This window comes from Athene noctua, chromosome 3 (assembly GCF_965140245.1).
Source record: "Athene noctua chromosome 3, bAthNoc1.hap1.1, whole genome shotgun sequence".
Classification (NCBI taxonomy): Eukaryota; Metazoa; Chordata; class Aves; order Strigiformes; family Strigidae; genus Athene; species Athene noctua.
This window is the reverse complement of record NC_134039.1, coordinates 77,821,066-77,837,219: the sequence shown is the minus strand read 5'-3', so window position 1 is coordinate 77,837,219 and position 16,154 is coordinate 77,821,066. Positions and strand designations below refer to the sequence as shown.

At 37.1% G+C, this 16,154-nt stretch overlaps 1 protein-coding gene across 11 annotated transcripts in view; it reads left to right on the top strand.

Annotated features, from left to right (window-relative positions):
• PCLO (piccolo presynaptic cytomatrix protein) overlaps positions 1-16,154 on the top strand; it is a 393,494-nt gene that overhangs the window by 331,024 nt on the left and 46,316 nt on the right. For 8 of the 11 annotated variants that reach the window (XM_074903436.1, XM_074903431.1, XM_074903430.1 and 5 more), the window contains 3 exons: positions 717-911; positions 2,150-2,332; positions 12,798-12,939. In XM_074903436.1, coding sequence (XP_074759537.1) covers positions 717-911; positions 2,150-2,332; positions 12,798-12,939 — 520 coding nt within the window. Of the gene's footprint in view, positions 1-716; positions 2,333-12,797; positions 12,940-16,154 lie in introns of those variants that run through there. The other 3 variants (XM_074903433.1, XM_074903427.1, XM_074903437.1) reach the window with 3 other exon arrangements.

Here is a 16,154-nt window from a genome sequence, read left to right as displayed (position 1 = left end):
TTGGAAATCAGTGCAACTGATATAGTAGAATTATACTAGTGTTTACAAAAGCAGAATTGAGATCAGTGTTTCTTGCTCAACAAAATTTATCTCTACTTTTTTTTTTTTTTATACCAAGTAGTTGGTAGCCGGTTGCTTACTTAAAACAGAGTATATGTCATATCAAAGCAAAAGCAAATCCAGATAACTTCCAGATGAGAGCCTCAGAGTCATAAGACTCCTCCATCTCCTCCCTATTTCTCTGTGTAATGTTTTGCTGGGGTTAGTATAGAAGCTGTGGTTAGTTAGACTATAGTTTTGACCCAGGCATTCATCAGAATAAAACTTTGCATTAGATAAGTATTTGGTACTTGTTCAAGTGATGCTGGTTAGTCTCTACATACTAAAGAAGTAGAAAGTGGAAAACAAATTAGTCCTTAGGCTACCCTATAATTCCACCATGTTGAACCAGCACAGGAGGCATAATTCACAGGTGATAGGAACCCAACAGCGGATTAATTATTCCCTGGGCCAGGAAGAAGTGGGGAAGTAGAAAATGGTGCATCACAAGACTTTCCTAACCATGATATATCCTGGGCCTTTGATGGCATTGCACAGCTTAATCTTTATTCCATGTTCTGGAATGCAGCTAGAAAGGCCAGTCCTGAGGTATAAAAAGAAATTGTCTGGAGCTTTTTAGTGAATGAAACAGTTGTGCTTCTTCATTTTCTTGGTAGACATGCAGGTGCCCACCATTGAGAAATCCCACAGCAGTCCAGGGAGCTCCAAATCTTCCTCTGAAGGACATCTACGTTCTCACGGTCCATCTCGCAGCCAAAGCAAAACCAGCGTCACTCAAACTCACCTTGAAGACGCTGGGGCAGCCATCGCCGCTGCTGAAGCAGCTGTCCAACAGCTTCGCCTTCAACCAAGTAAAAGACGCAAATAAATTCCTCAGCATGGCAGCTTAATGTTCATCTGTTGCCTTTTTCCCTGCTGTCCTTCCCTTTTTGGCTATTTTTTTTCTGTTCTTGGCACACTGTGCTCACTCTGTTCAATGTCTTTCTTTGTGCGCCTGTGTGTGAATACATATAATTACAATATACTCTTGTATTAAGTCTTTTATTTATTTATTTATTTATTTTAATTTATATAGACTGCAGTGAAACTGGCTGTTTCTCCATCAGTCCCTTCACTCATGGTCCATGATGTTCCATGGTTGTGCATGACTCACAGAGAATTCTTCCATTGTGTGGTGGTGTTTTGATGTCACTAAATAGCTACCAATGAAATAATCAAAATCTGCAGAGATGCAGCTGCCAGGTCTTCAAGTTGCACATGACAAGTACTGAGAGCACATTAACAAGAAGACATATCTAGAAGTAGTAATCAGGAAGGACAGTATTATATACACAAAATAAGATTTAAAGAAAAGAGTTTTTTAACTACATGGCCGAGATTTCTATTTTTGAAATGACTGTAAATATCTGATTTTTTTTGAAAGGAAATATAAGGCAACCTTTATATCTCAGATAAAATCATGTTAGTGATGAGTAGAACAGCAATAGGCAAAAACATTAAACACATTGCAAATCATTAAACACAAAAAGCCATTAACAACATTAGATTTCAACAGTGTTACCAAGTTAGCAAAGTCAAAGGGATTTGACAGCTAAGTCGGGTGTCATAGTCAGTTCAATTTTTCTAGTACTTTTTGTGCCATGGGTTGATTAAGGGTCAAGATAGATTTTGTCTGACAACTTTGAATACATAAGTAAATTAAAACTTTTCAATTCAAAAGCATTGTTCTCCAGAGTATACTTCAGACCACTATCTGATTGCTAGTTGAGGGTTTAATTGATGTCAAATTAAAATTCTCTGACTGTGGAATCATTGTGTTTGTCTTCAGGATTTGTTGATATGCCATAAACTTACCACGGTATAATGCAAAAACTGGGGGAAAATTATTTCCTCTGTCTTCACCACCATTAATAAAGAAACAGCCAGTTTTAATACTCTTTAATGCTGTGCATGTGGTGTCTCTTTGGTGTTTGAAAACACTACTTACTTAAATAGAGAAAAAAACACTTCTGTTTGCATGAATAACATTTAAGCTGATTCCATCTGAGGATACATACTCTGGGTTTCCATTTCACCCACACTGCCACAGCAGCACATAAAAGCGGTCAGTCTAATCATGCCAGGAAGCAGCACAGACACAGCATAGCAGGAGTCCTCCCTATTCAAAGAACTCAGTCTGACAATCTGCCTCCACCAGCCAATGACAACAAAGACCAAAGCCAACTAGCCCTCAGGAAAGTGATGTCTGATGGACCAGTCAAGCCTGAAGGAGGTGAGCAGAAAGACATGGTTAAGAAACCAACCACATCCCAAATACTTCTTGCCATGTCTACTAATTCATTGCAATATTTAATTATTTATTTTACCCCTCCATTAAGTGCTGTAAATGTTAACGTGAATCAAGAACTCTGCTTGATTTTTCCACATCAGTGCATAAATCCGTAATTAAAAACTGTGCTAAGAAACATGACAAACCAAGAAATGTGTGCACTTCCATTCCACTGGAGGACTTAGACTTCTGTTGAAAAATGGTATAGCTTTGCTCATGTTGTTGCCTAATAAAAAGTATGCATCCAAGCTGGTCTGCTTAAGCGTGATTTAACATTTTTTTCTACTGTGACAAAAACCTAATTGCACATTTTTGTTTCTGGAATTCTAATTGGGACATTAGCAATTCCTTTTTCCTCTCCCAACATAGTTGTTATGTCAAAAGCCATTAACATATATATTTTTTCAAACCGCCAGTGGAAAGGAAAGGAGTTTTGATCCATGTATAGCTCAATCTCTTGACAACATTCCTATCAGCCTCTTAAAAAATTATTTTCTTCCTGTAGGCACCTGTACATCAAACCTAAATGCCACATACCATCAGTTTCTCCCTTCATCACAAATAAAGAGCCAGAATCTCAATTGGTTCAAATTGGCACTGTTCTTTTGACTTCTGGAGCATTTTGTTTATTTCCATGGAATCTGAGGAATTATCCCAATAAACTTACACACTGGACTCCCAGATCTTCTCCTGTGCCATAATCCCTTCCCAAGTTCTAATGATTCGTCGAAGGTTTTTCTGTGAAAAAAACATTGCACACCATGGACAATGCAATCTGGCTGAGAAGGTTGTTAGGAGAGAAAGAGGGAATGATGCTTCAAATGATATACCCTAAAGGCAACGAGTCATTAAGAGAACTGGTGCGATGTTAAAAGAGCTAATTAACAAGGGCAAATTTAACAAATAATTTTAAACATTTTATTTAGAAATAACAGGTTGTTTCTTATGAGAGCCTTAAGAAGTCTTCCATAACTATATCTCTCTACACACAACATGTGCGTCCACCCACACGCATGTTGTCTTACTCTACAACTCAGCTCCATACACTTATTTCAGGCAGAGGCCAGAGAACATCATGGTACTAGTGCATGCATCATGGCCCATCCTATTCCTGGGATGTATACCATAGAAATCTAAATAACTCTTAGGAACCTTCGAAGTATCATGTCTGTAGAGATTTTTCATAAAGACTTTTGGCATAGACAAGAAATGCTAAAACCTTTTCCTTGTGATATAAGGTTGAATCAAGGTTCACATACACTTTTATGATAAGAAAATAGCTAAGCTGTTGGCTTCGAGTACACTTCCCACTGAACTGTTATGCTAACGTCTTTACTTTTAAAATTGCAAGAGGGATATATATCGATATGCACTTGACTCACCAATATTAGAAGCATCATACAGAGTTACGGGAATAAGAGCCCACATTAATATCATTAATATATAAGTGAGGTTAGAGTTACTGCAAAGAGACATGGTACTTTTGTCTTTTTACTTCTGACACACACAATGCATGGTCACCTGCACAAAGTTTACAAGTCTGATTTCAGATCTGTGAGAAGTTTTGGCTTCTTCTTATTGTGCCAAAACTACTTTTTTCTAATTTATTCATATGAGGTAGGACAATAATTGTCATTGTTAGGTTAATGAATCTCATGCATTTCAGCAGGAACAAAAAGAAAGATTAGTTAATTGCAGTTTTGTGGAGTATGTAAGTAAAATGAGAAGAGATTATGACCTTGAGCAGAAAAAACACCAAAGATGCTCAAAACAGCCTTCAATTTATGGAGTTCTCTGCAGGAGGAAGAGGTGAGGAAGGAAGGAGAGGTTTCTCCTGCAGTTCAAAATTTTTAAAAGTGGAGAGTATTGTGAACAATGAATATTAGGGCATCATCATTTTGCAAGTCCATTCCTACAGGGATGCTGCATAGTTGTGGTACCCACCCCCATACTTTATTGGCACCTGGAAAAGAATGCGTTATGATATGCTTATATGGACTGGAACAGTCACCTTGGCCAGTTAGTGATTTTTTGTCATTAAGTCTCAAAGCTCTTTATTAAGGAAGCCATTACAGATAATCCACATCATTATATTTTTTTCCCACAGTTTTTTTCTGTGAAATTTATCAGAGAACAGCACCTTTTAGAACAACTGTTTGGTTTTTTTCAGCCCAAGCACACAAGGTGGTAGCAATCTAGCAAGATTTCCACAAGGGTGGTGGGAAAAATTATATGCTGTGAGTGATCATCAGTCCTTATCTACCTAAGTGAACCCTCAGAAAGTTTCCTCCTTTAACCTAGTCTTTCAACACCTTTTTTTTGTTTTGTTTTTTTGAATTGAATTGGCACTTGAAAAAACAAAACAAAACTAGAACCCTCAGTCATTCTTAGAGTGCCCCAGAGAAATCTTTCTCTACTTCTGACTTCTAGGACCTTTTCTATTGGATGTATTTTTTCAGTTATTAATTCTTTGTCTGATGACAAGTAAAACGGAAATAATAATAATAATTAAAAAAAACCAAACCAGCACCCATGGTATACATTATATTTTGTGAATGCAAAGGAGTTGCATCAGGTTTTTTGTTGGACTGAACTATTTCTGTAGTCATTTTAAGCAGTAAAAAATGTATTTTAATCAATCTGTTTTAAAATTAAGGTGAAGCTACAAAAGAAAACATTGGTCTTTGTTCAATACTTCTGTAAAATCCAATATTCAGCTACAGCATGTAATTAAGAATAAACCATAAACTATAATTTTCTTGTTGCCTGTGAGAGATAAGAGTGTGATATGCAAAGAAACCAACTGCATAATACAAATTCCCTTCACACCCCTCAGAGAGGAACAATAACATTTCAGAGCCAACCCTTTCAAGGCAGAAGTTTCAAGGGATCCAAGCCAGAGGGAGAGAGCAGTGCCTGGGTTTGAGTTAATTTGATTTCATATCTGTGAAAAATCTGAATCATTGCTAATTACACATCCATATAAAATTAAGCATATTCCTTTCAACACAAATCTGTGTATTAGAGTTTATCCACCAGATAAGGCAGTTTTAGAGATAGTGTACATCAGTCCACCTTCTTTTACAATCCCACAGAAAGATCATTCCATCATATGGAATTTTCTTGATAGGTCAGTTGTGTCTTAAATATAATAAATTATTTTAGAGTTCTTCAGGTATTTAACAGTTAGAGATATTCTCATGATAATTACCAGTTCTCTGGATATACACATGTGTCTGCAATGTAGTTATTTACTGATTTAATGTAAAAATCTTTTTCAAAGCCAGTTTATATTTTTGAAAGAATGAACTACATGCTTTAGTTTTAATAACTTCCAATAAAGTGATCAAGAAAGACAAGGAAAAACAAAATTTCCCTTCAGTGTCTATGTGAGGTAGCAAGGTACACCAGCTCTACCTCGCTAGAACTGACAGTATAGTTTCCTGTGAAATACGAAGTTCAGAGCACAACAAAAAAGATACTCTTCACCATATAGTCAGCATTTATCTACATCAGTGATAATTTTTAAAGTACACAGTTTTATAGGGAGCTGTGGTTTTCTCCATGGGTATAGCTTAATGGGTATAATTCAATGGGTTTGTCTTTATTTGCAGAGGAAAAGGAGAGAGTTTTTCCCCAGAAGGGCAAAGGAAGAGACCAAAGAAGAAAATTTCTAGAAAATTATTTTGATTATTCCTGGGATCTTTGATGAACAGTAATTTAATATTCAAATACCTCAGTAGGTGATTTTTAAGCCCAAATAACATATTAGTCCTATGCATTTTACTATTCTTTCAAACAGACATGAGAGAGAAGCTACAAGTCAATACACTATTGCTTGAACATCATATGATGATGGATGCCATATGCACTTCCTCTTTATTTGATACACGTCTGGGAGTGTTGATCTGCTCGAGGGCAGGGAGGCTCTGCAGAGAGACCTGGACAGGCTGGAGCCATGGGCTGAGCCCAACTGGAGGAGTTTCAATAAGGGCAAATGCCGGGGGCTGCCCTTGGGCCACAACAACCCCCAGCAGCGCTACAGGCTTGGGGAGGAGTGGCTGGAGAGCTGCCAGTCAGAGAGGGACCTGGGGGGGTTGACTGACAGCCGGCTGAACAGGAGCCAGCAGTGTGCCCAGGTGGCCAAGAAGGCCAATGGCATCCTGGCTTGTGTCAGCAATAGCGTGGCCAGCAGGGACAGGGAAGGGATCTGACCCTTGTACTCGGCACTGGTGAGGCCGCCCCTCGATTCCTGTGTTCAGTTTTGGGCCCCTCACTACAAAAAGGCCATTGAATGACTCGAGCGTGTCCAGAGAAGGGCAACGGAGCTGGTGCAGGGTCTGGAGCACAGGTCGTACGGGAGCGGCTGAGGGAACTGGGGGGGTTTAGTCTGGAGAAGAGGAGGCTGAGGGGAGACCTCATCGCCCTCTACAGCTCCCTGACAGGAGGGTGCAGAGAGCTGGGGATGAGTCTCTTTAACCAAGTAACAAGCGATAGGACAAGAGGGAATGGCCTCAAGTTGTGTGAGGGAAGGTTAGACTGGATATTAGGAAGCATTTCTTTCCAGAAGGGGTTGTTGGGCGTTGGAATGGGCTGCCCAGGGTGGTGGTGGATTCCCCATCCCTGGAGGTGTTTAAGAGTAGATTCAACATAGTGCTGAGGGATACAGTGTAGTTGAGGTCAGGGTTAGTTTAATGGTTGGACTAGATGATCTTCAAGGTCTTTTCCAACCTTGATGATTCTGTGATTCTGGGGAAAAAAAAACAACAAGCAAACAACCTGCCAGAAGAAAAGCACTGCTATACTATTGACCTGAATTAGTTAGCCAGTGTTAACCATCTCGACAGAATAGCAGGTTTTTCAGTTAAAGGTCCAAACATACCTGTTAAATTACCATTAAGGTAATGCAAACAATATCTTTCTACAGAAATTTCTGTCTATTTTTCCCATATATTTTTTTTTTCAACCCCAAACCTCTGGAAATTGAAAATCACATTTTCTGAAAGCCTCCAAATCTCTTGCATGTACCCAGAATCTATTTCTCCCATCCCATAGAGAACATTTAATCTTTTACATTGTAAATTTTCCATTATGACACAAAAGCTTTTCTGTGATATCCTAAGAGGAAACTACTTTCCAAATAACTGTGTGTCAAGCAATTTCACTGGTCAGAGAGAGGTCTGCTATCAGAGCTAATACGGTTAACTAAAATATCTAAAGTAGACAAACTGTGCATCAGCATTTTCACAATTGTACCCAAATGAGCCTGTCAATTTATACCTCTCGAAGATCACTGTTTTAAGACACTTTAATTCAAAAGGCAGCATATGTGCTTTTAACACCCTTGGTCCAACAACTTTGATGAAAGTTCACATAAGAGTCAGCAGAATGGGTAAAAGCTACACAGAGTTGTGGTTTGATGTGATATGATGTACGTACTGTAAAATCCATGATACAGGTCTGAGTCATCACTGTGTAATTCCTACCCAGTTAGCTGTAAGAAATTAAAATCGATGGGACTTTTCCTTATCCCTATGTTCTATTTACTGGCATTAGCAGCAATGTGGAGTGAAAGGAAATTGATTCCTAGGTTCTATAAATCTTCGGGATTGGATATGATTGTGGATTTAAATACCTGCTTATCTGGGGTCCCTTTAGGTCTATACCCATTTAAACACTTTTAATAGTCAATGCCATGTTTTAATTTCCTACAATCATTTAGGATTTTTCCTGCACACTTTACATAATTTACTGCCCAAAGCTCTTTTATACGTAGCTTCACTAGACTCTTAATTTCCAAGTTAAACAGGCCTTCCTATTGCTACAAATAACCCATTTCCAAGAATCATTATCAAAACAAGAACAGCTTGTCCCCACTCCCTGCGGACAGCAATAATCTGAGGCTGTCTTTTGAGTCTTGTTTCAGTCTAATAGCTGGCACATTTCGCTTTGACTATTACTGCTATTTATTCTTCTATGATTTTATACTGATACGTAATTTCAGAAAATTGCTCAGATTCTTCATGTGGTAACTCTTATTTCAAAAGTCTATTAGAAGGTAGCCTAACCCTATGGACCACATGGAAGAAAATTTTCTCGTCAGAATTGCTTTGCTGCGTAAAGAAATGCCATCACCATGGTTTAAGATGAGTACTGTTCTGCCATTACTCACTTCAAATGTTAAATTGCTCTCTGAAGAGTTACCTTGAAATTTCAGAAAATATCACATCTCAGTGTGCAGTCAAATCCATGCCTAATATACAAATGTGGCTGAAATAGGTGAGACCATGGTCCAAAGTACTGTTCAGTATGAGGAAGAGTGAGAGAAAGAGAATATCAGAACTGACCTGAGGCATATCCCTTTGATCACGTTATGTAATGTGTATCTCCCTTCCATTGCCAGTTCACAGAAGATGCAACTAGCAGTCCCAACAACAGGGTTTTACACTGCAGCACTTTACAGAGCAAGCCTGAGCAGCGCTTGCTTTTAGTGCTAGCAAATCCATCATAAAAACAGGCAAACAGGCACCTTAGGGGCAGTTTGAGGTTAGAGCACTTGAAGTAAGGCAACTGAGAGTGAAGAGTAGGCAATCTTTTGCCAGAAGGCAGACACTGTGTGTGACATGCCCAGTCTGTCGGTCATCAGATCCAGAGCACACTGGAGATTTCACCTGCTCCCATGGGCTTGCATCTCTTTGAGAAGACTCAGCAAGACGCTATCAGCTCACATCAGAGTTTTAAACTTTCATTTCCTATTTCTATTTTTTATAGTCCAATGACTGGACAGCCCAGACATCACTGATGTTACAATCCTTAAAAACTACCAAGCACCTGATAAACTTCATTAAAAATTCATGAAGAAGGAGCGGGAGCATCATATGTAATTGGCAGCAGAATCTTGCCTGTGAGAACTATTTTAAAAGTTTTCTAAAATTTCTAAGAGTTTTTAAAAGGTTTTGGGTTTTTTTTCTAAGAGCCAGGAAATAATTTGAAAAACCAAAGGGCAAGAAACCATTGAAACATAGCTCTTCCATACTCTGCATACTTAATATTCAAATGATGGAAATTGACTTTGTCCAAGTTCCTATTCAGATAAATGTTGTATATTTAAGTAAAGCAAAACTACACCCTGTAGTATCCGTCACCTCTGTGATACCAGAAGAGGATATCCATTTTTTGGACCAGAGTGATTCCATATAAAACTATTCAACTCTACATACCAGTGCACCCCCTGGCACAACTTTGATATCAGAACTTGAGAATTTAGGCATTTTTTAGCGTAGGCAGCTGTAAGCAGAACCTCTGTAACTCAGAAGTGAACCTGCCCTAATCTCACTTTAGTTACTTGTCTTTTATGTGGATAGAAACCCAATGGGCCAAGCAAGGTAGCAATTCTAACACTTACAGGGCTTCACAGATCTTATATAGGCTAATAAGAGGAGTACCGCAGTGAACTCAGACTTTCATGTTAAAGAAGAAAGTCACTCCTAAGACAACATTTGCTTTTGTTCAAAGAGAAAGGGCAAGACTGCAGATGAATATATAAACTAGTCCCTTGCACGTGAGAGCAAGGAAAAAGTTCTAAGTTTCAACTTAGAGTGCAAATCCAACCATGGTTATTCTAACTCTCAGACAAAATATTGCTGGCAGCAGGCATCACCATGTCTTCAGAACTTGGAAGTTTCCTCTGTAACCAGTAGCAGAAGCTTAGAAGTCTAGTTTTACCTGTAAAAATATAGCTATATAGAAGATGTGGGTGTCTCATGAGTTGTGGAGGAGTTCTCTGCATCCAGATTCTTCATCTGTCACAAAACCAGCTGTAAATCTATTTGTGGATTTCATCTCTTGTCACACACTGAAGCTGCACTTCATTACTTTCACAGATCAGACAGGGGAAAAAAAAAAAAATAACATCAGAATTTTCAAAATCCAGTCATGAATCTAAACTTGGATCCATTATAACCATTCACCAAGAGATCTTATGGGAAAAAACATCAATATAGAAAAATATGTAAATAAAACTAAAAATACAGCATACTGAATGTATCATCAGGATACAGCTGTTTCAAAAGAAACAACTATGTTTTGATTATAAATAGATGTAACAAAAATTCTAAATTACTTATAAAGGCTTAATTCAAGCTTGACTGGCTTGAACTAAATTCTAGGTTCTTACTACTTTTAGTAAAGATATCAGTAAATATAGAGGAAATTACTTCAGGCACTAGCTTTTGCAGCAAAGTCAATAAAAATACAAACCACCCTTTTGGCACATATGTTACAGTGGAGGCATATGCTACACTAAGAAGATTCATGCCTAAGGGAAGGACTAAAGACACTTTTTTGTGCTGGCAAAAAAAGCTGTCTTGGCTTCCATGTTTTTTTCAGATGTGTGGCTTTCTCAATTGTCTTCATCTATGAGGCATTTGACATCCCATGGCAAAAACAAACAAACAAACAAACAAACAAACAAACCACAACCTAAAGAAACTTTCAGATTCCCAAACAGCAAACATCAGAAGTTATATAGGTCGCACAAACACGATGAGAACTGAGGTTAGGGATTAGTTTGGGACAGGTATGACATGGCCCCAACTCAGGCTGTTGAATACAGGGCAGCTGACATAATAGACTATGGAGGAGAGCTTGACCTCTCTTTGAAATCTTGCTCTTGCCCGACAACAGCAATGTGCTGACATGTCACCATAGTCATAGGAATTCACTTACAGTACCACAAACTGAAAGTGGTAGAGCAAGCACCACTCCCAGCTGTCTGAGCAGGGCACACTGCTGTGCTTGGTCTGTCTGCTGGAAGAACAAGGGTGGCTTTCTCTCCAGATGAGATACTGAGAGTATCTGTCAAAAACATTATGATTTTACAGTTTATTAATTTGTATTAACATCTAAGAAGACAGCCTATGATCAATGTATAAAATCATGAAATAGAGATAAAGAATATTTTTGTTTGAAAATTATTTAGAGTGACAGATTCCTTCTGTGGCTGTAGGTAATAGTGAAACAGAGGAAGCTAATAGAGTTTTAGGGAAAGAGTTCTGTGACAGCTTGGTTTAGCAGTGAAGAATCACTTTGCAGAGTAAGAGTTTTGTCTTAACTCACAGTTTGGCCCAGGGATTGATGGTATCTGAATTGCTTCATTTCTCTCTTCTAGTTTCAATTATTAATCTGTTTTTGCATTGCATTTGAGGAGTCACACTCAGCTTCCTGGTCCCACATCAGTCGACATACAGCAGTCTTCATCGAAAACATTATGCTTTCAGTCAGACACAAATAATATTGATTGCCATCTTCCATGTTGGGTCTCTGGCTCTTATTTGAAATAATTTCCATTTAGATATTTGACTAATTTCTTGTTTAAAGAAGAATCTCTTTTAACTACTTGGATTAGAGTTTCACGGTTCACCAAAATAACATAAAATTGCGTTAATTCTTCACAGAAAATTAACTTTACAGAAAAGCATTTCTTATCTTCAGTATATTCACTCAGTCAGTTGGAATAGATTAAACATGACAACAGTAGATGTAGTAGAGGACATTTAACAAAAAATTTCCAAAAATCTATATTAATATCCCCAGACAATTGTGTTATTCAGTGTGAGTACCTATTCTACTGTAGTAATTATTATGTGTAATGTCACTATGTTCTTTTCTGCTTGTATTTCTCAACTTGCTAAAGGCTGAATACTGGAAGATTTGTTCATGTAGCGCAATAATATCCAAAACACAAAATAAGGCATACAAAGTAAAAATAACATATGCTGGTGTACATTTTCTACACCAAATACTCTTAAACAAGATTAGGGTATCTCCCATCAAAATATGTGCATTAAAATTCTAGACATGTTGTAAGAGTGATTCAGATGGGTCGGGGCAGTTGAGAAATATAATGCAGTAGCTGTCTTATGTCTGAAGGGGGGTGGAGGTCTTCATACAATCTCTGTGACTATAGATGCTGTACTTACATTTCAGCTTCTTCTCCTCAAAATCACCAAATGCAAAGAATGTTTCACGAGGAATGTGGGGAAGGCCCACTGGAACTTTCATTTTTACCATATGAAATGTTTCAGATTAATAACTGGTTTTCTATATCTTTAATCAGAGAAGCAGCATTAATCAATCTAATCCATTCTTTTTTTCCTTCAGGCTGTTGATCTGAACTTTCAACATGACTGGAGAAAAAATATGGTTGTATACTATTTGGTTTAGAACAACTTATTCCAGGCAAAAATAAACATGATCTGCAAAAGATGATAACACAATACTAGAATGTAAAGTAAAAAAGTTAAAGTGTTTGCAGCGTGTGATTTTGATATATTACATTTTGTCTTAACATGGATGGTACTGATGTCTTACAAGGTTTTTGGTAACCCGCTGTTCCTGCCCTGTACAGCAAGGTCTACTAATCACCGACCTGCAGAAAGTTCTGTCTCCACTGGCTCGTCAGCCAGTAGTTTTGGCAGTGGATACAGCATGGATAGCGAAGGCAGCAGCAGTGCTACAGGAGAGAATAATCTATTTCCCATCCCAAGAATGTAAGGCTTTTCCTTTAACGTATTGATCCTCTGTGCACTATGTATAGCCCTTTCACTTGCCGATCATCTTTCATAGTTTCCTCTACAGACTTGAGTCACACACTATACCTGGGGAGAATTTCTCAGAGCTCATACTTTTATTCTGCTTTGCTGAGCACTGAATAACCAACCAAACCTCTGCCTCAAACTCATGAATTTATTGCTGTCACACAGGAGAGGTACTGGTCTCGGTATTTGATGAAAGTGTGTAGAGGTGATCTTCAGTTATGTTTTAAAATTACAACTTTTTTAGGCCTGAGAATGCTTAGTTCAAGTTTTCAGATCGACTTTTCCCAAGTTTTTAAGTTTGAGTAGAATTTCTCTGTTCTTAGTTGGTAAAAGCTTTTGGGGATGGAGTTCCTGTAGGAATTATCCAGCTACTATCAGTGTTTCTATACACCACAGTCTTATAAAATGATTTCATTTTCGAGCATTTTATCCAATTAACTACTTCAGAGAGAAAAGTTTTGCCATGATTTTTTCCCTTCAACTTTGGCAGCGTGCACCTTCACTTAGCAATCTCATCTGTGTTTCTTTATAGGAAAAAGTAATTTCTCCTGATTGGCTTAATGTTTTTGGCCTGAAAATTTTATACATTGACTGTTCTCAAAATATTAGTTGATGGTCATTGCTCATTCATTGTTTACAATAGTGGTTCCATGCTTTTCTCTGGGACACAAGTTTTTGCTTTGCTGTTATTAGTCACAAGAGCTTGATATAATTTTCCTAAAAAAGCTTGAACGAGGAAAATTTCATTCTCTAGAACTGTGACATTTCTAAGTATTCATTTTCTAAAATAAAGTTTGATGGCATTTGTCTACAACTTATTAGTAGCTAAAATAGACACAAATGTAATATTTCAGTCTCCAGAATCTAGGAGGACAATGTGAGCTCAGCTTCTGGAGTACCACTTGTTTAATTTTCACTGAACTTTTCACTCATGCTGTTCTAGGTTAGAATGAGTTACACTTCCCAGTGGCAAAAGACAATCTTTAATTGAATTTGACAGTCTCAAAAGAAAATTATTTTGCCATCATTCCTAATGAGAAAAGCAAAGATGCATAAAACCTTTGTGCACAGAAACACAAGATGGAGCTCCGTAGAAGATTTTAGTGCAGATATGCGAAAATTGAGTTCAAATAGTATCACTGTGTATTGTCTAGCCATGTGACGGTACGTACAAGTTACCTGATATTTAGCTGACACATTCACCAGTCTTTTAAGCCTGAAATCAGCCCGACTTCTACTGGTAAGCAGGAAGAAGTCTCCATGGCTTCAGCTTTTCTCTTACAGTAATTTGACTTTTATTTAATTAAATAAAATATTTCCAGCCCTCTTATTTTCTGTTAAGGGCTAGACTATCTTTTTTAATTATTATGGCATTTTTAAAGCAAATTGATTATATGCTGTTATTAGACAGAGACTTTTAAAGTTACACAGGACATTTGTACAGAAAATAAATGCTTTCTGCTTCATGTTAGTCTCAAGGGATTTACATAGCGAAGTAATGAAAATGAATGACAAAATTACTGTTTACCATCAGAGACCTTTGGGATTAGTCCTGGGGAGAACAGATAAATATTTCAATTTTGAATTCTGGATAAAAATTCTTATATATCCTGAATATATATATGATTGAAATTCTAGTCAGCATGTGCTTGATAATGACTTCAGGGACTTGCCTTATATACTAGTTCAATGTATCCATAAGACCAGAGTTCACAATTTGGATGTGAAGTGTTAAGTAGGCTAAACAATTTCAAGTGTCTTGGCATAAAAAAAATAATTTCATTATAAACTCCCTGTTTAGATTAAGTTTCCAGTCTCTCAGCAGAAAAACTGTTGGATAGGCTGAGTTTTAAACTCTTTACCCTAGTCCAAATGCTTTTAACCATAGGAACGTTTAGTCATGAAGTGAAATAAAATAATTAAATAGTGACACCGTGGGAATTGTTTGATGAGGTAACTAATTAGAATACTTGCCAATATTAAATATTGTTATAATTTCAAGATAAATTAATCATTATATACAGCTATACACAGCTGAATAAACCTTGTGAAGCTTTTCTCTTTGGGATATATTTTTTTAAAAGACTCTTATTATCCAATTGTAATACCCATGAAGGCTACTCGTTATCATCTCTGACAAAGACCAGATTCTGTATGCCTTTGTATTATGTAAGCATCTATACCAGTATAATGTGTATAAAATTATATTAATTTTGAATGCCAAGGTGAAAAACAACTGAACAATGTGTAAGGAATCAAATCCTAGGGACAAGTAATTCTTGTTTGATAATTGTAACATGTTTTATGAAGCATTAGTTCACAGAAGAAGAAAATAATAATTTTTAGTTAAAACTGAATCTAAAATCACTTTAAATCCTGTCGTTTTTTATTAAATTTTTAATTGATTGTGAATTTGAACAGCTTCTATTGCTGCTGTGAAACATGAAACTGACTCATTGGTAGCAAAAAACAGCACTGACCCTTTGACCCCAGAGGAATCACATGCACATGAAGATAATGTTTTATATTCTCTTTCACAGCATTTCAGAGTCTTAAGGGAGAAAAACAAATAGAAACACAAATATCTCATAGTAGCAGTCATATTTTTGCAAGTGATTATAGCCATGCCTTACAGCTTGCAACAAGTATGTTTAAAGATAGCTTATATTTTACCTAATTTACATTACCTAAAAATAAACATCTAGATTGTAATCCAGGTTCTTTTTACATTCAGTGGAAAAAGAGAGGGACCTCCAGAGCATGATTTATTCCACTCACCTCAAGATTAATGTAAGACTCAGAACTGAATTGTTTCTTATGTTAAACTGTAATGTAAAATCAATCATTAAAAGAAGATAAAGACCACAAACGCACCTTACCTTTGAAGTAAAGTTTTGTAGACCAAATACCAATTTTGTGACTCCTTATTATGTGTTTCACTGTTTACTATAACAGGATAAAGGGAGGAGAGGAGCTATGTAGACTGGTTGCGAAATCCCAGGCTGATGGGGGGAGTGGGTAACAGACAGTATCTATAAGAATGTACAGGCTTAGCAAAAGAGAAAAAAAAAAATATTCTGAAGTAATCTGTCCAAATGGCAGTAGAAAAAAAATATTGTCCACATTATTTTCTTGACTTTATATATATATATATATATATACACACA